At 40.0% G+C, this 19,481-nt stretch overlaps 3 protein-coding genes across 4 annotated transcripts in view; all 3 read right to left on the bottom strand.

Annotated features, from left to right (window-relative positions):
* Nucleotides 1-6,473, bottom strand: part of LOC116723410 (CD209 antigen-like protein C) — an 85,758-nt gene extending 79,285 nt beyond the window's left edge. The window contains exons 1-5 of one of the 2 annotated variants that reach the window (XM_032568270.1): nucleotides 5,055-5,305; nucleotides 4,453-4,551; nucleotides 3,441-3,578; nucleotides 3,079-3,227; nucleotides 1,281-1,381 (exon numbers count right to left, since the gene is read on the bottom strand). In XM_032568270.1, the coding sequence (XP_032424161.1) occupies nucleotides 1,281-1,381; nucleotides 3,079-3,227; nucleotides 3,441-3,578; nucleotides 4,453-4,551; nucleotides 5,055-5,202 (635 nt within the window). In that variant the 5' untranslated portion in view covers nucleotides 5,203-5,305. Of the gene's footprint in view, nucleotides 1-1,280; nucleotides 1,382-3,078; nucleotides 3,228-3,440; nucleotides 3,579-4,452; nucleotides 4,552-5,054; nucleotides 5,306-6,284 lie in introns of those variants that run through there. The other variant, XM_032568269.1, reaches the window with a different exon arrangement.
* LOC116723414 (C-type lectin domain family 17, member A-like) overlaps nucleotides 1-19,481 on the bottom strand; it is a 30,257-nt gene that overhangs the window by 4,419 nt on the left and 6,357 nt on the right. The gene's annotated exons all lie outside the window — the stretch shown is intronic.
* LOC116723413 (CD209 antigen-like protein C) lies at nucleotides 8,896-19,142 on the bottom strand. Its single transcript, XM_032568276.1, has 6 exons — nucleotides 18,668-19,142; nucleotides 18,473-18,574; nucleotides 18,139-18,270; nucleotides 17,697-17,839; nucleotides 11,359-11,462; nucleotides 8,896-9,326 (listed from the first exon to the last, which is right to left on the bottom strand). Exons 1-6 carry the CDS (start codon nucleotides 18,735-18,737, stop codon nucleotides 9,170-9,172), a joined length of 708 nt encoding a protein of 235 aa, XP_032424167.1. The 5' UTR covers nucleotides 18,738-19,142; the 3' UTR covers nucleotides 8,896-9,169.

Below are 19,481 nucleotides of genomic sequence, written 5' to 3'. Positions count from 1 at the left end.
ACTTCCCATATTTTAAGGATTCAATTTCTTTACTTTTGAAAGAGAAACAAAGTTGTGTTCAAAATAAATGCAGTGTTTCCAAAAAGTGTGTTTATTATCACAATTTTAAATTTTCTTGATTATTTCAGGGGTTTTTTTCTTTACAAAGAAATTTTATTTGGCCTGGTGTTTCTGTTTAGCTGTGACACCTTCCTGAATTGACCATCAGCCAAGCTATTGCTGCTAATAACCAAATATTCTATTTCTATGGGTAATGTTGTATTTGTCGATACCAAATTTGTATTTCTGGGTTTAACCCTTACAGTAGTAGTACAGTAATTTTAGGCCCAGGTTAAGAATAAAGTCATAATATTACAAGAATACAGTCATACTAATAAAGTCGTAATATTATCAGAAGAAAGTAGTAGTTACTCGAGAATAAAGTTGTAATATTATGGTAATATTTAAAGCCCTTATGGCCTTTTGTTCTGCCTCACAGTCTGACTCTGCTCTTGATTGGCTCTAACCAATCTAGATTGACTTGTTTGGTTATTTTTGTTTACTTGCTGGGGCGGCACTTAGCCAGCTCTAGTCCTTTTATTTTTGAGTGTTAATTGGATTAACGTGTAATATGTTTTGTTTGTAAAACCTTATTTCTGTAATAAACTATGGGGGAATTTTCCTGCCATAATCCAAGAGCACACATTTTCAATCTGAAAACAGGATTTTGTTCTGTTTTTGTTTTGTTTGTTTTTTGTTCTCAAAACTTTTAAGAATTTTGCTTACATTTTTATTTTGAAAGCAGGATTTCATGTCTTTCCTCTCAAAACCTGTAACGCTTGTACTTCTCAAAACTTCTCCTTGCGCTCAGATATAGTCTCTGCTCGCTTATGAAACATAAAACTGCCTTTTGGCACAGTCGCCTGGCAACCTCTCAGCCAATAGAATGAAAGTGTTGTACTGGGTGCGTTTGTTTTCTTCTTGCTGATGTACCTGTGTGACTACTATCGGTTGTAGCAACATGCGCCACCCACTGGATATAGAGAGAAACAACGACGTCTTGACAGTTGGGTCTGTATATTTTCTGTTACTCTACTTTACTTATCATGTAGAAAAATTATAAATTAAATATAAGTTTCCATCAAACCCATGATTGATCTGATTTGTAATATTGGACTGTTATTATTTTGAACACAAATGTTTTTTATACAGAATAAAACACCAATCTTGGTACAAACTAAAGTAAAGCGATCCCATTCTTGTTCATAGTCAGGATTAATATAAAAGAAGGAAAAACTTACTCAGAACTCAGAGCAGTGCCATCAACCCACTTCCAGGATCCCTCCGTTTCTTCACTCAAACCAATCCATGGTGACTTGTCAGATAAGGCAAAAACAAATTTCTGTGAAACAGCATAGAAAATATTGCTTTTAGAGTTGAATCACAACACAGTGTGTGCATATTATAATTGTAATCCAGATATATTGGTCACTTTGAAAATTATACTATTCTAAAATATTTCCTGTCCTTCCCCTTCCAAAAGAAACCATTTCCATGCAGACTCATTTGTCAAAGAAATGTAATTGAATTACTTTGCAGGTTTCTATTTGAGATAAATATTTCTAAATGCTTACACTCCAGTCGCACTATATCAATTTATATGTTAGAGAGTTTAGTGTAAGTGTTTAATTCCACATATAAATGTGTTATATGTGGAAAAATGAAGCACACTGTATAAAACATCAAGAAAATCTCAAAGTACTATTAAAAAGTAATTTTTTGTTTCAATATTTCAGATCAGCCATGTTGGGACCCAGCCATAGAGTTAACAAACACACTGGTATAAAAACTACTAAACCCCAAATTAACTGCATTAACTCACTATCAGCACCCCACCTCTCGCCTGGAACGTTAGCTGGAGATAGGCACCAGCACATCACAAGCCCACTACAGACAAGGGTGTAAAAAAAATGGATGGATGGATGGAACTCACTTTCAGTCTGATGAGGAAAAGGAGAAGTGTGACAGATTGATCAATGTGTCATTACAAACACGGGCTAGTGGCCCACTTCCTACATTTCCTTCCCTTTCTGCAGCTGTTACAGGTTACATTGGACACGACTGCATGCCTAGATCCAATCGCTCTGAAAATGAAGGCATTGCAACTTCAAAGTAACCCTTGTTGTTTGTTCTATTGGTATTTTTTCTTTCATCTCATCTCGCTAACCTGTCAAATTAATTAGTAAAAAGTACTAAAGTCTGTTACTGTAATTCCATCCATCCATCCATTAATGTTTTCACAACCTTGTCCCTAGTGGGTCAGGAGGAGGTGCTGGTGTCTGTCTCCAGCTAACGTTCTGGGCGAGAGGCTGGGTTCACCCTGGACAGGTCGCCAGTTATGTGTTTTGTCTTACAACATATTACAATAAAAAGCCAAAGAAAAGAAACATTTTCTATTAATAAAAAGAAAGCAGCATAAAACATATTCAATTAATAAATAAAAAAATCAAATTTTAATATGTCTTTTTAAAAATAATCAAAATCCCATTTAAATTAAACGCAACCATTTTAACTAAACTGGTATTTTACACATCCCCTCTCCGGCAAACAATTTCCACACTTCTGTGCTTTACGAGAAATAAAAAATGAAAGTTAAACCTTTGTCTGCTTTCAGTGTTGGTTAAGAAAACCCAACCTCAACATGACACATTGTGGCTGAATTAATTTGCAGAAAATTGCACAACCAGTTTTTAACTTTAAAGTCTAATTTCTCACACAGGGCAAGATGTGTTTACACAGCTTTGTCTCTTCATAAATTAAGAAAGTTTGCATCTACTCACTTTATCTTTGATATTATTGTTTTGGCAAGTAATCAAAACAGAAAAACGTGAACAAATTCAAAGCATCAATAGGCATTGTAGACAGAACTACTGCTATATATTTTAAATGTGCAATTATTGGAAATGTCTGTAGATTGTATTCAAATTCTAGAAACATTATGGAAACATTTTGTAGCACAATGTTTATCTTAAAGCAAATAGGAAAGCATGAATCTGTTTTGTAAACATAAATGAATCTCACACTGAAAGATCACATCACCTGTTCATCATCGTCGTTTATCACCACCAGATAGCCTCCTCTCTTCCTGCAGTCTTCTCTGGCTTTCTTCCAAGGACCAGATTCAGTAATGAGGAGATAACAAGAAAAGCTGAACATCCTCCATACATCAGGACAGGTCACATATTTTTCTAAAGTAACAAAAAATATATATTTATATATATTTTTTATTTTTATTATCGTTAAAAGAAAACAGTGTTATCAAAATCAGTTAGATTTTATAATGTAGTTTTGCTTCGTCAGTCATTAAGATATGAACTATAAATGGATAATTTAAAACCAACTTAAACCAAAGCCAGCATTGGTTTTTAACTTTCTATAAATAAACTGTTCTCACAACTTACTTAACAAACTTTGTAGCCTGGTCACTTCATTAGACCGTTGCAAGAGTGTTGCATTGAATTGGTCTCTTTCTTTAGTCATAGCAGAAAGCTGGTCTTTCGTATCAGAGAGACCTGCTGCCGAGCTGGATACTGCATGAGCTGAAATAATGTAAGGCAAAATATATCAGAAATGCAAAACATGTTCGTTTAAGCCTGATAAAATATGTTTACTTGTTAAAAACAGGTCATCACACTGAGAAGACTTTTGACACTCTGAATTTTGATGACATTAGTATTTTATTTATTTATTTATTTTTCGATTTATAGGCAAGGCAATCATTTTCAAAGGGTTTTTGTCACATCGGTAGCACTATTTGAAAGGGGTGTGCATAAGACTGACATGAGACAGTCATAAACATGACATAACAGCTGTCATGAATATAAAGGAGTCTTTATGTATGTTTATGACTGTTGTCATGAAGTGTCATTCGGTAAATAATGACATTTTTAATACAAAGTTGACACTTGTAATTGACTTTTTGTATAACTTTTAGTGCATCTTTGCGTTAAAATTGTTGCTATTTGCCGAGTGACACTTGATGACAAGAGTCGTAAGCATTTATGAAGACTCCTTCATATTTATGACAGTCTCAGGTCAGTCTTATGCACAACGTTATTTACACTGTTATATAAGCTACACTTATGTAGCTTATATAACAGTGTACATTTATTATTACTCAAAATAACTATACAGCCATTAATGTCTAAACTACCGGCAACAAAAGTGAGTACACCCCTTAGTGAAAGTTCCTTAAGTGTCAATATTTTTGTGTGGCCAGCATTATTTACCAAAACTGCCTTAACTCTCTCTGTAATTCACAGTAGTATTGGAGTTTACGAAATGTAATTCCCCAACACCTGCTGCACTCATGCAGGCCCAGACCATCGCATTGCCATGGCAAATAAGCTTATTTCAAGCCATGAAAGTGAAGCAGAGCAGGATGATGGGAGATAAATGAATGACAAAACTCACCGTGAACACCAAGTCTGATGAGTCCAATAAGGAGGCCAACACTCAGGATCCCCAAAGAGATAAGAGCCACAATGAGCCACTTCTTAGAGCTGCTAGAACCTTAACAAGGACAATTTATTTCAATACCATTTGTAATGGTGATTGTTTGTCAAACCAAACATCCTATAAAAGTTCAATCCATGAGCCGTTGCTGCTGCACTGGGCTGAAGTTTCATAGGCAAAAGCAGTCCAAAGTCCAAAACGTCTTTATGGTTTATTTTTTTCCCTGTACTGATAGAAAATGGACCCACAGTTCTGTCTTGCTTAGGAAAGCAAATAACAAAAAAAATTAAACAAAAAAGAAATATAATTAATAACTACAATGCTCAAAAAAATAAAGGGAACACTTAAACAGGTGTTTAACACTTAAAGTGTTCCCTTTATTTTTTTGAGCAGTATATTAACCAACAAATAGTAATCGGTAAATAATCACAAAAAAAATGTAAATAAACTAACATAATTCAAATTGATGAAAAATAAAGAATAGCTTCAAAACCATTAATTTTTTCCTGGATAATATTAAAAACATATGTTTGTGCTTTTCACTCTGAGATCATTCTTACCTCTGCCATTTACGACTGAAATGTTGCTGAAGGAACCATTAGCATAGATTTCCTCCATTGGTTTGTCTGTCTTATCTGCAGCCAAAACAGAACTACATGAAAACTGTGAGAATTGGTTTTTCATGAGGAAGTTGCAGGTTTTAAGCATGCTGAACAGTTAAAACCAAATGTTACTTTTGAGAGAGACAACTTAATCTTCTTACAACCTTATAGATAATTTAGAAGTTTAATGCTTAAATTACAGAGAAAGCACCAAGCGGTGCCTTTAAATTAGATATCTCAAACTGTAGACTAAATTTATATTTAATTAACACATCATGAAAACATCATTTGCTTCCAAACACCATGTACACTACATTTTCTGTGAAATAATTTTCTAGCAACATTGCAAAATAAGCTTGTCAATTTAGCATTTCTTTAAATACCATTTGAGGTGTACGGAGCCCCGTGCTGGAAGAAAAACGACGAGTGACTGAGGGTCATTGCGTATAACACAAACCCTGTAAATTCTAGACACTAACAGGTACCATAGAATTGCACAAAAATCCGTGAGGGACGGCGGAGTCCCAGCTCGAAATTCTGTGAAAGAGGTGTACGCAGCCTTGTGCCAGAAGAGCATTAAAATGCTGTCTGCATCGTTTTAAACTGTGTGATTGTGAGCGTGAGTGGGAATAAAAATAGCAACAGGTATTTTGTTCCATATAACACAGTAGGAGTGTAACAGGTAAACCTTCTATGGATGCAAACTCGACTAAAAGCCCACCTGTGTAGGATTGTATTTGAAACGTAATCAATTACAAATTTATTGATGGAGCCTGAATTAATGTCGTGTTTTGATTGTTGATTCTATGTTGCATTGTGTTTCTGTGTTTGATATGATGTAAAGCACTTTGAAATGCTTTGCTGCTGAAATGTGCTATACAAATAAAATTTGATTGATTGATTAAAATAACTTATTTTTCAGTTCACATGTAGAAGTTTAAGGCAATTACTCTTATAATAAAAATAGATTGATATAAAACAGTGTATTCCAGTTCTTGAACCAATTAAGAAATGTTTTTTTTATCCAGGCTGCTCCTTCCAGTAAATGACATATGAGTCCTATGCAAGAGACACTTAGGACTTATTTCTGACATCATAGCTTGAAATTCTTTCAGTTTGCAGAGTACTCAAGTGCAGAGATTGACTGTGGCAAAATTTAATGCTTTAATAAAATAATGAATTACTTACAATAAATTAACGCAGGTCAAGTCGAAGGAGGCAGGCAGAAAGCAGAAGAGTCCAGTGAAGAATAATGACAACAGATAAACTTTTATACAGAGGTAGAGGTGGAACTGACAGAGTAATCAGATGAGCTAATCAGAAACAAAAGAGGAACAACTGTTGCAGAATGCAGATTGGGTAAACTGAGGAACGGATATTTCCATCAGAGGAACCCTGGAGACGCAACAGAAGAATTTGTGGAGAAACTTGTCCGGTGGTCAACTCCAAGGCACAGAGAATCCACAGAGGAGCTTGTCAGGAGATTAACTGCAAGGCTCTAGATCAGGGGTGGGCACTCCTGGTCCTCGAGGGCCGGTGTCCTGCAACTTTTAGATGCATCTCTACTTCAACACACCTGAGTCAAATAATGAGGTCGTTAGCAGGACTCTGGAGAACTTGACTGCACTTAGGAGGTGATTCAGCTGTTGGATTCAGGTGTGTTGGACCAGGGAGACATCTAAGAGTTGCAGGACACCGGCCCTCGAGGACCAGGATTGCCCACCCCTGCTCTAGATGCTGAGGATCTAGAGACTGGAACACAAAGAGAAGTTCTGGAGAGTGATCTTGGTACCACTAAATGGTCGGAGGAGCCTTTGAGAAACTCTTGGATGCCAGATGAACCCTTGGAAGATCCATGTTGATCAAGCACAAATCAGTCGTAAAATGTTTGTATATACAATTATTTTCCACCTTTTTTTTTTTTTTTAAAACATGGCGCACCACATGGCACAGTGGTTAGAGTGAGCGCCCTGTACTTTGAATCCTGTCCTTGGTTCCTTCGCTGCATGTGTTTCACCTCTTCTTTCTGCACTCTGTTAGCTTGCTCACAAATGAAGGCCACTAGAGGCAAAAAAATAATAATTCTTGGGGAAAAATAAAAAATCATGTAAGATGATCAACTGTCCTGCTCTTTTAAAGCAGCTGTGCACTGGACAGTTGATCATCTTATCAATTCACTGTCTGCATGTGATTGGTGCAGCTGTGAGGCATCTGTACTGGGTTTTCAGTCAGCATGGCTTCACTTTGTCAGGTCGGCGTCTGCCTGGCTGTAATGACTTTCTGTTTTATCTGCAGGAAACATGGATTTTGTTTTGTAGAGGTCTTTTTACTGATTATGAGTGGACATGGTTTGCGGTTCACAGATGTAAGGCCTGGACCTTCTTCTGTGGAAGACATGATCGGTGACCGGAGACTCCTGTTTTGGTTCCTGGCATTGAGACTCAGTCAGTTTCAATGCCATAAATACCTGATTTATAACACAGACCATAGATCTAGAATTTAACATTTGTTTACAGAGAATGAGAAAACTTCTACATTTGACGGTTTCAGTAGAAATAAATGAAAATATTTATTCTGAATTTGTCATCTTCAAATTGTAATAAAAATTGGTCAAAGCCTGTAAAGTCACAGGTTAAAGTGGACATCGTTCACTGGTCATTTCAAAATCTCTTTTTCAAAATTTGTGACCAAAATAGCCTTCATATTGTTTCTTGAAATATGGAAATATGGAAACACAGACTTTCCAATTCTGTGTTCACATATTTCTAATTGACTTTTAATTCAGTTATAGAAAAACTCCTCTGAGGGAGAGCCAAAATACTCAGAGGAAGAAGCCGTACCCGCCTCTAACAATACACTACCGCAACTACTGAGGCAAAATGCTGACTCAGTAGTTGCTGACTCAGAGAAAAGAAAATACAACATACAGATCCAACTTTTAAAGATATTACCATCCATTACAACACTTTCCAACGCCATCATCACCATGGACAGTAACCAGTACAGTAAACGTAGCAGATAGAAGCTTTTGCTCTGTCAAGTAACCAAAAGAGGCTTTTAGTACCTGCTGTTCTGCTGGTTGTAAGTTCACTGAACACACATTAGCTAATGAAAATTGATCACATGATCAAATGTTGAGACCTGAAATTATATGAGTCACTCAGACTGTGTGGACAGGAATGTGTTCATATTCACTAATATGAACTGCTGAGCTCCACTCAGAGATGAGTCTTATGGTGAGAATGATATAGTTTGTTTACTGTCTTTGTCATGAATTGTGGTAGAGAGGTGGTGAGGCAGACACAGAGGACCCATGTTGGAGTGAATTAAAGATGATTTAATGGTGAAAATGCAATTCCAAAGTCCAGAAATCCAGGCAGCACAGAAAAGCAGACACAACAAAGCTCAGAGCTGGTAGCAACTGGGATAATTAAACCTTAACAACAGACTTGACAGCAGACAAGACGAGAACCCAACAAGAACCAAGAACACAGGTGGGATTAAATACACAGGGAGACAATAAGGATAAACAAGGGACAGCTGGGGACAATCAAGGGGTGGACAGGACAACACGGAGACTGAATTAAATGAAAACGACACAAAAACCTAAATTAACACAGAGAAAAACCCAAATCCTCACAGTCTTGTTACAAAACAAGAAGAATTGAATAACATGATTTGTCAATAAGCACACAGTGCAGTTTTTTGTCCTTGTGGTTCCTGAGAAATAATCCAAATGGGTCAACAATAGAAACTCCCCACAGTTATACTTAAAACAAGTCTTGTGGTATTTTTTTTTCTTCTGTTCATGAGTTCACTGATTTTCATCATCATTATTATTATTATTATTATTATTATTATTATTATTATTAAACATCAATTTGGTGTTTAGCGCCACCCTTTGGAGTTTCAGTGTTGGTGCACACAGTTGTTGCAGTCACTACAATCAGGCCTTCATGTCGACGTTCACAGAGACCACAGAGGCCAGTCACAGACAACAATGCAGTCAAGCATAAAGCACAGCAAGCTAAACTTAGTCTCAACTGTAAAGCAATTCCTAACACACTCCCAATTTAGACTGGATCCTTTTCACAGATCCACTGCAGAGAATCAGAACATTTACGATCATTCCACACCTTATAAGTCAGGCTTTGTGCACAGTCCTCTTCCCCCCACTGTGGGTCTCCACCACCATTATCAGGCTGTTTATGTGCCCAGTGTTTGGTAAGCCTGCAAACAAGAAAATCATTTCACAGCTTATTTATAACAATGTTATGAAATCTGACATTTTAAGCTCTTTAGGAGGCCATGTAGAGCCATTTGGTGAAGTCTCTCTTTGAGTCCATTAAATGGACGGTATTGTGTATTTTACAAACTGTGCCATTGACAATCCCACACACAATGCTGCTTTCAGTTGTTATAAAATGCTGTTTTTTTCATATATTCTTTTTATTAATTGGTGTGTTTCTTAGTTTGTTTTCCAGTTTCTAAATAAATATGAAGATACAGTGGAGGAAATAATTATTTGATCCCCCTCTGATGTTGAAAGTTTTTACTGTGACAAATAATTTAACAGTCTATGATTTTTATGGTAGCTCAATTTTAGCAGTGAGAGAAAGGATATAAAAAAAATCTAGAAAACTAAATGATATTTAAATAAAAAATATAATTACCATTTCATTGAGGGAAATAAGTATTTGATGACTAATGTTGGCTCCCACAGACCACCTGATCTCGGTGAAGTTGTTTCCTGCATTAGAATCATCTGCCCAAATTGTCACCCGTATAAAAGGTCACCTGCCAACAGACTCAGTGACACCCCAACATATCCACCATGGGCAAAACTAAAGAGCCATCTAAAGATGTCAGGGACAAAATTGTTGACCTACACAAGGCTGGGATGGGCTATAGAGCCATAAGTAAGAAGATGGCTGAGGAGGTGACAACTGTTGGGGCAAATATTCGGAAGTGGAAGAAGTACAACATTACTGTCAATCGGCCCAGACCTGGAGCTCCATGCAAGATATCACCTCATGGAGTCTCATTGATCATGAGAAAAATTTAACATCAGCCAAGAACTATATGGGAGAAGCTGATTAATGATCTCAAGACAGCTTGGACCACAGTCTCCAAAAAAAACCATTGGTAATACACTGAGAAATCCTGCAGTGCACGCAAGGTTTCTCTGTTCATGAAGCCTCACGTCCAGGCCCACCACAAGTTTGTCAATGAACCTATTAATGACTCTGAGAGAGATTGGGAGAAGGTACTGTGGTCAGATGAGACCAAGATTGAGCTCTTTGGCCACAACTCAACTCCACTTGTTTTGAGGAAGAAAAATGCAGAATATGACCCTAAGAACACCATCTCTGCTGTCAAGCATGGTGGTGGAAGTATTATGTTTGGGCAGTGTTTTTCTTCTAAGGGCACAGGCCAACTTCACCGCATCGACAGGAAGTTAAGCATTGCCATGTATGGCAAAATCCTAGGTAACAACCTCCTTGCCTCCGCCAGGTCACTGAAAATGGGTCATTGATGGGTCTTCCAGCGCGGCAATGACCCAAACATACAGCCAAGGAAACAAAGACGTGGCTCCAGAAGAAGCATATCAAAGTCAAGGAATGGCCCAGCCAGTCTCCTGACCTCAATCCAAATGAAAATCTATGGAGAGAGCTGAGGCTTCGCGTTTCCAAACACATACCTTAAAACCTCAAGAACTTGGAGATGATCTGCAGAGAGGGTCAAAATTACTCCTGAAGGTTCTGCACACATTATAAAAACTACGAGAAATGTCTGACTGCTGTGCTTCCCAACAAGGGTTTTGTCACCAAATATTAACTGATGTTTCACTGGGGGGGTCAAATACTTATTTCCTTCAATAAAATGCAAATTATTATTTTTTTTCTCATTTTATGTAATTTTCTCAGTTTTTCTTTTGATTTTCTATGCGTCATTGTTAAAATAAATCTGGCATAAAGTTATGAGACGTTTCATTTATTATTTTGTATAAAATGTTTTAAAGTCAGTGGTGGATCAAATGCTTATTGGATAAGATGAGCTTTTCAGAAGAACAAATGTTTTACTCATTTTCCTAATGTGAGAAATAATAACTCTTACATATTGTTTGAGTGAAATTTTATGTCTCAAAGCTGCCACTAATCACTGTAAGTCCTGTCTAATCTTTTACACTTCAGTGAGATTTTGAATGGTAAAACCAGTTTTTTTTCTTAGTAATGAATGAGAAATAAAGTGGAAAACTCACAGTTGAGTCAGCGGAGTGTCATCAACCCACTTCCAGGATCCCTCAGTTTCTATATCATTCAAACCAATCCATGGTTCTTTATTGGTGATTGTAGAAAGAAAATTCTGTCAATATTATAGAAAAAATATTAAGGTTTCAGTACAGCAGTTATCTGTTTTATGTCATAACATGCCATGACAAAAACCAAGGTAAAGAACATTTCTATTAAAGGTTTTAGAATTTATCCACCTAAAATATTAAACAGTAAAATTTTTCTAATTGTCTACATAAAAAATGAATCCCTCTTAAACTTTAACTATACTTTAATCTGAAGGTTTCCTTTTCTTTTGAGTCAGTTCCACACTTCTTTATTTTACAGGAAAAATAAAAACATAAGCACACAGCTAAACATTCATCTTCTTCCAGTGTGTTTCAGTGTGTGGGCTAAATAATTCAAACCCAAACACGACACAATGCACAATAAATGTGTAATGATAAAAGCAGAATCAGCCAGAACCCAAAACGCAGCCACAACAAGAGGATGGTTAACCAAAAAGTTTTATTACTAAAGTAAATGGTGTAGAAGGATGTGGTCACACTAGTGGGTCAGGGACGAGGAATCCACAGGGGTCAGGAGTCCAGCCGGGGGAGGGGAGGGTGAATGGACAAGGGGAGATCTGTGGGAGTCTCAGGGGACAAACAGACGACAGGGGCAAAATCCACCAACCAGAGGCTGAGTCGTGAAACGGTCCAGGGTCATGCACGGGGGGGTCTCAGGCAGTGAAAATCCAGAATCCAGAAGGCAGGAGGCAGGGTCAGAAACAGGCAGGGTTCAGCAACAGGACTTTCAACAGCAAAAGGATTAGGCAAAAATCTGTGGTCAAAAACAGGCAGGATCAGAAACCAGAAAACACTTTGAAACATGAGACAAGGCTTGAAAGCTGTGACAGGGGCAACAGACGATCTCGCACTGAGCTGGTGACGAGCAGCTGATTAAGTAGGGACCAGCTCAGTGCAGGTGAGGGCAATGAGCAATCAGCACAGCCAAGCCAGAGCTGAAGGGCTGGAATCATGACATCACCTCCCCCTCAAGGGGCGGCTCTTGACGCCCCTCTGGGCTGGTCCGGATGCTGGCAATGGAAATGGCGGATGAGGCCCTTATCCAGGATCAGGCGAGAAGGCACCCAGGACCTCTCCTCAGGACCATAACCCTGCCAGTCGACAAGATATTGGATGCCACGGCCCCAACGTCGGGAACGCAGCAAGCGTCTCACAGTAAAGGCAGGGGCTCCATCAATGAGTCGGGGGGGTGGAGGGGGTCTGGAAGGAGGGCAAAACCTGGATGACCTCACAGGTTTGACCTTGGAGACATGGAAGGTGGGGTGTACACGCATCGAAGAGGGCAGATGGAGACGCACCGCTGCTGGGTTAATAACCTTGGCAACAGGAAATGGACCCACAAAACGGGGTGCCAACTTGCGATTCTCTACCTTGATGGGTAGATCCTTAGTGGATAACCACACCTTCTGACCCACCAGGTATCTAGGGGCTTGGGATCTGCGGCGATTGGCATTGCGGGCATAAACAGCAGAGGTCTTGCAGAGAGTCGCTCTGGCCTTTCTCCAGACTCTGAGACAACGTCGTGCTGATAAATGGGCAGCAGGAACCTTGGTAGCCCCTTCCTGAACAGAGAAAATAGGCGGCTGATAGCCAAAAACGACATGAAATGGTGACAGACCTGTGGCACTTGATGGTAATCCATTGATGGCGTACTCAACCCAAGGTAAGTTCTGGGACCAGTGACTGGGAGCATCCATGCAAAGGATGCGCAACTTGGACTCAACCTCCTGATTCATCCTCTCTGTCTGGCCATCTGTCTGAGGGTGAAAACCTGAAGAGAGACTGACGTTAATGCCGAGAAGGGTGCAAAACTCACCCCAAAAACGGGAAATGAATTGCGGCCCTCTATCAGAGACAATGTTGCGGGGGATGCCATGAAGTCTGAACACTTCTCGGGCCATCACTTCAGCGAGATCAGGTGCTGAAGGTAACTTGCGTAGAGGAATGAGGTGGGTCATCTTAGAGAATCTGTCAACCACCGTGAGGAGTACAGTGTTACCTTGAGAGGGAGGCAGGCCAGTGACAAAATCCATAGAGAGGTGGGACCACGGTCGATGTGGAATAGGCAGGGGCCTTAGTAGACCGGCTGGGGGACGTCTGGAGGGCTTTACTCTGGAACACGTGGTGCATGCTGACACAAACTCTCGTGTGTCTTTTCTGAGAGTGGGCCACCAGAATCCTGACTGGACCACTGCTAGAGTCTTGGTTATACCTGGGTGACAGAAAAGTTTAGAGCCATGGCAGAACTGAAGGACTTTAGACACCATCTCTTCAGGAACAAACAGAAGACCCGTAGGACACTGAACTGGAGGTGGATGTTTCTGATGACTCCTCTTGAGCAAGGTCTCAATACTGATAAGAGCTAGCCTGGTCTTGGAGGGAAGGATGTAGTTATGGTCAACAGAATCAGAAAGACAGACAGAAGATTGATGGAGTCTAGAAAGGGCATCTGGTTTGACATTCTTGCTGCCAGGTCGATAGGCCAGGGTGAAGTCAAATCTACTAAAGAATAGTGCCCACCTAGCTTGGCGTGGGTTCAGTCTCTTGGCAGACTTTAGGTATTCCAAGTTCTTATGGTCTGTCCACACAGTAAAAGGATGTGTGGACCCCTCTAGCCAGTGCCTCCATTCCTCTAAGGCTAGCTTGATAGCCAACAGTTCCCTGTCTCCAACGTCATAGTTACTTTCGGAGGCAGAGAGCCGGCGAGAAAAAAAGGCACAAGGATGTAACCTGGCATCATCTGCGAACCGTTGAGATAGGACTGCGCCGACCCCAGTGTCGGAAGCATCAACCTCCACCACAAAAGGGTTAGATGGATCAGGAAAACGCAGAATGGGAGCTGAGGTAAAGAGATGCTTAAGCTTACCAAAGGCTTGTTTAGCCTCTGAAGACCACTTGAACTGAGTCTTAGTAGAAGTGAGTTGATGAAGGGGGGCAGCCACTGAACTAAAATCCTTGATAAAACGGCGATAAAAATTGGCAAACCCAAGAAACCGTTGAAGCTCCTTCAAACTGGATGGTTCTGGCCACTCCAAGACTGCTGCCACCTTAGATGGATCCATGTTAATCCTGCCGGGAGCAATAACAAACCCCAGAAAAGATACAGATGACTGGTGGAATGCACACTTCTCAGCCTTAACAAATAGTTTATTTTGGAGCAGCCTGAGAAGAACCTCACGAACATGCTTGATATGGGTAGGAAGATCCTTCGAAAAAATCAAGATGTCATCAAGGTATACAAACACAAATCTGTTAAGCATGTCCCTTAAAACATCGTTAACCAATGCCTGGAAAACGGCTGGAGCATTAGTGAGCCCAAAGGGCATGACCAGGTATTCATAATGCCCTGAAGGGGTATTGAATGCTGTCTTCCATTCGTCTCCTTCTCTTATGCGGACCAAATGGTAAGCATTACGCACATCCAGTTTAGTGAACACCGTACTACCTTGAAGGAGCTCAAAAGCCGAAGTCATGAGAGGCAGAGGGTACCTGTTCTTGATGGTAATCTCGTTAAGGCCTCGATAATCGATGCATGGTCTAAGAGAGCCATCCTTCTTGCCCACAAAGAAGAATCCTGCTCCTGCTGGGGAAGAAGACTTTCTGATTAGTCCTGCCTTGAGGGCGTCAGAAATGTATTCCTCCATAGCCCCTCTTTCAGGACCAGAAATGGAATACAATCTGCCCCTAGGTGGGGTGGTTCCAGGGCGAAGGTCAATGGTACAGTCGTACTCTCTATGAGGAGGCAGAGAAGTGGCTTTAGACTTATTAAAAACCTCACACAAATCATGATAAACCTTAGGGACCCTAGACAAATCTGGGTAATCATGGTTGATCTCACAGGGAGATGTCATGATGGGAGCTTCCCTCAAACAAGAAGTGGAGCAGGATGGTCCCCAAGACTGAACCTCACCCGTTAACCAATTAATGACTGGACTGTGTTTGATGAGCCAAGGGCGTCCCAGAATCACCGGAATCTCTGGGGACTTGGTCAGCAGAAATGTGATCCTGTCATGGTGGTTTCCTGAAATCAGTACAGAAACAGGCTTAGTGCAGTGAGTTATGGTATCAATGAGATGCCCATCAATGGCAAAAATCTCACGTGATTTCTCTAGAAGTTCCAACTCCAGGGCGAGCTTATGAGCTAGGCTGACATCAATAAAGTCAGCATCAGCCCCAGAATCAATAAAAACAGGAACTTCCCTCCCTTCAGGAGAGTCAGGGAATCTGATGGTGCACTGATTGTGGGAATGGTTCTGATGTCTGAGGATAGGGCTCAGTAAAGACCCCCTGAGCCTTACTGAGCCTGTTCTTTTTGACGGACAGTTAAGAGCTCGATGGTTCCTCTCTCCGCAGTAAAAACACAGGTGATTTCTGAACCTCCTCTCCCTTTCTTCAGCAGAAAGCCGGGTCCTACCCAACGGCATGGGCTCCTCAGTGTTAACAAGGGGGGGCGTGAAGACTTGGGGCAAGCTGCTTGGACTGACCTGAACAGTTGAGACCCTTCTTTGATAATTAGATGGAGACCTCTCCCTCTTACGTTCACGAAGGCGTTGGTCAATCCGCGTGGCAAGCCTTTCTAAGGCCTCGAGGGACACAGGAGGGTCACGGGTAGCAATCTCATCCTTGATATCATCTGACAGGCCCTGGTAAAAAATGTCAAACATGGCTTCATTATTCCAAAGACAACTGGACTTCAAGGCATGGAAATTGATGATATAGTCAGAAACAGGTCGAGAGCCCTGTTTGAGAGAAAACAGTCTCCTGGCAGCCTCTCTCTCGGGACGGATAGGATCAAAAACCCTCTTCATCTCATCAGAAAACTCTAAAAATGAGTCACAGCTGTCAGCAGCACTCTCCCACTCAGATGTTCCCCACAGCTTAGCCTTACCAGATAGTAGAGAGATGGTATAGGCCACCTTGGCCCGTTCAGAAGGGAAGGCTGAGGGCTGGAGTTCAAAATGCAGAGAACACTGGGTTAAAAAAGGTCTGCATTGTTCAGGATCCCCATCAAAACGCTCAGGTGGGGGAATCTTGGGTTCGTTGTTAGCGTTAACCATGGGAGTGGCAGTAAGTGGGAGTGGCCGCATAACTGAGGGCCTAGCTTGGGTTTGGGAATCCCTTAGAGAAGAAAGTCCCTGTAAAAGCTCCTGGACATTTCTTTCTAGGCCGGTAACAGCATCCTCTACTTTAGAACACCAACCGGGATTTGGCTGTGGGTTCATACTGGCGAGATCGTACTGTAATGATAAAAGCAGAATCAGCCAGAACCCAAAACGCAGCCACAACAAGAGGATGGTTAACCAAAAAGTTTTATTACTAAAGTAAATGGTGTAGAAGGATGTGGTCACACTAGTGGGTCAGGGACGAGGAATCCACAGGGGTCAGGAGTCCAGCCGGGGGAGGGGAGGGTGAATGGACAAGGGGAGATCTGTGGGAGTCTCAGGGGACAAACAGACGACAGGGGCAAAATCCACCAACCAGAGGCTGAGTCGTGAAACGGTCCAGGGTCATGCACGGGGGGGTCTCAGGCAGTGAAAATCCAGAATCCAGAAGGCAGGAGGCAGGGTCAGAAACAGGCAGGGTTCAGCAACAGGACTTTCAACAGCAAAAGGATTAGGCAAAAATCTGTGGTCAAAAACAGGCAGGATCAGAAACCAGAAAACACTTTGAAACATGAGACAAGGCTTGAAAGCTGTGACAGGGGCAACAGACGATCTCGCACTGAGCTGGTGACGAGCAGCTGATTAAGTAGGGACCAGCTCAGTGCAGGTGAGGGCAATGAGCAATCAGCACAGCCAAGCCAGAGCTGAAGGGCTGGAATCATGACAAAATGAAGTCAGAAATGCTAAGATTTGTATCTACCCAGTTTTTCCTAATATGGTATCAATATGTTTGACATACAAGCAAAAAAGAAGAAGTCTGATGGATGACAGTGCCGTTTAAAATTAAAATGTTCACATTAACGTATTTGAATTTTTTGGGTGTATTTCATTGTATTAAAAATTTATTTAAAAAATGTAAACTGAACCTATTCAAACAGCAATATGCATGAAATAGGCAGCGGTATTGTTGTATATGTAATACTATAACACAATGGTGATGTCTGTGGATTGTACTAAAATAATAGAGGCAAAATGGAAACATCTTGTTACACAATAGTTACATTAAACTATGAAAGAAAGATATGAATCTCATTTGCAAACATAAATGAATAATCTCACACTGAGGGACCACGTCACCTGTTCATCATCGTCATTTATCACCACCAGATCTCCTCCTCTGTTCCTGCAGTCTTCTCTGGCTTTATTCCAGGAGCCAGACGATGTAGAGAGGAAATAACAAGAAGAGTCGACCGTCCTCCATCCTGCAGGACAGGTTTTCTCTAAAAAATAAATTAATATTTAGCTTTTTTTTTAAACACTGCTTATTAATTTTGACAGTAACAGGAAGTCAATGTTTCTTAATCACCCATTTGTAAAGTCACTAAGATTTGAACTATAAACAGATTATTTTGAGGATCCAGGGTCTTTAGTAACAGTTAAAAAAGCATAAAATACCCACAGATGGAGGAGGATGCAATAAGTGAAACTCTGCAGGAAGGAACTTAAACCAAAGCTGGTATCAAAAGGATCTTCTGACTTTTATAAAATAAGTTTTTCTGACAAACACCTGAAGACTTACTTTTCTTCAACAAACTCTGAAGCCTGATCATCTCGTTAGACATTTCTGTGAGGGTTGCATTCAGACGGTCTCTTTCTTCAATCATTGCAGAAAGCTGGTTATTGCTGTCCTGGAGACGATCAGTCAGAATGTCTTTGGTGTCGGTGATTAAAGTGTATTATAAGAGAAAAGCAGAAAAGCTTAATAAAATATACTCATTAAACTTTAGCTTAGAAAGTTGTTTGCAAAGCTGAGAGTGATTAAACCATTTTGGATTTTGATGATAGAACATTTTTTATTTTCGGCCTTTAAAAATAAAGAACAGACTCATGAAAGTTAAATAAACAAAACTCACAGAAAACACCAAGGCTGATGAGTCTAATCAGCAGGAAAACATTCAGAAGCCCCAGAGAGATGATAACACCCACATAGAGCCTCTTCTTAGAGCTGCCAGGACCTAATCAAAGGAAATACATTTCAATAACATTAATTTCTGCTTCATAATAATGACAAAATATAGACCTGCTTCTCTTTCTCGTGTTGTTCTTACCTTCATTTTTTCTAACATGAATTTGACAGACAGTTTTCACAGGATCAACATTCATATAGATTTCCTCCATTGCTTTGACAGATGCTGAACGTTTTGTAGACTCTCTGATCTGCAGCAAAACCAGAAGTATATGAGAAATGCCAAACTGAGTTTAACATGAGGAAGTTGCCAGTTCAGAGAAAGATAAATATTTTTAGAGTTAAAATTAGTCATGCGAAAGTATGACTAGTGTGAGGGATTAACACCTACCAGCCAGAGAGATACTGAGTAGTTTTAAAAAGATCCTTAATTTATATACAGTATATTAAAAAAAGGTTAAAAAACAATATTTCAAAAAATGATGAATTGGGCCAACATAAAAACAGAAGACAACATATCGGACTTCAACTCGGGTAGAAACTCAAAGAACTCGAGCACAAATTGACCTAACAAACAAGACAGAAAACACAACTTATTTGCATCTTTATAAACCATGTGGTAATGAAAGAGACCAAAATTAATGTTCTAACTAAACAGTAAAAAACAGTTACAACTTGTTGTTACATTTAATATTTTTTCAAAATATCTCCTGTTGAAATCTAGAAATGTCAGGTCATTCCTCCTGTCATAAAAATATATTGAATGAAAGTGTTTAGTCCAGGAGAAAAGCTGAGAAAATGCATGTTTAACAGTTTTATGAAGCAACTCAGCATTTTATTTGTATCCAGGCCTCAACTTTCACTTAATGTCTGATGTGGGGTGAGAACTGTCACATGAAACTTCTTTTAATATCTTTATCAAAGAAAGTAAGTGATACTTGTTAGACTCTCCCATT

Source organism: Xiphophorus hellerii, chromosome 7, assembly GCF_003331165.1.
Source record: "Xiphophorus hellerii strain 12219 chromosome 7, Xiphophorus_hellerii-4.1, whole genome shotgun sequence".
NCBI lineage: Eukaryota > Metazoa > Chordata > Actinopteri > Cyprinodontiformes > Poeciliidae > Xiphophorus > Xiphophorus hellerii.
This window is presented reverse-complemented; position numbering and strand designations above follow the sequence as displayed.

What these genes read in the sequence shown, in the direction of transcription:
- LOC116723413 (XM_032568276.1), bottom strand. Translation starts at nt 18,737, where the DNA reads ATGGAGGAAATCTATATGAATGTTGATCCTGTGAAAACTGTCTGTCAA. An exon ending in TCAGAGTTTGTTGAAGAAAA is followed by an intron (nt 17,840 to 18,138) that starts GTAAGTCTTCAG and finishes TTTATTTTTTAG; the next exon opens with AGAAAACCTGTCCTGCAGGA. An exon ending in TAAATGACGATGATGAACAG is followed by an intron (nt 11,463 to 17,696) that starts GTGACGTGGTCC and finishes TAATATTGACAG; the next exon opens with AATTTTCTTTCTACAATCAC.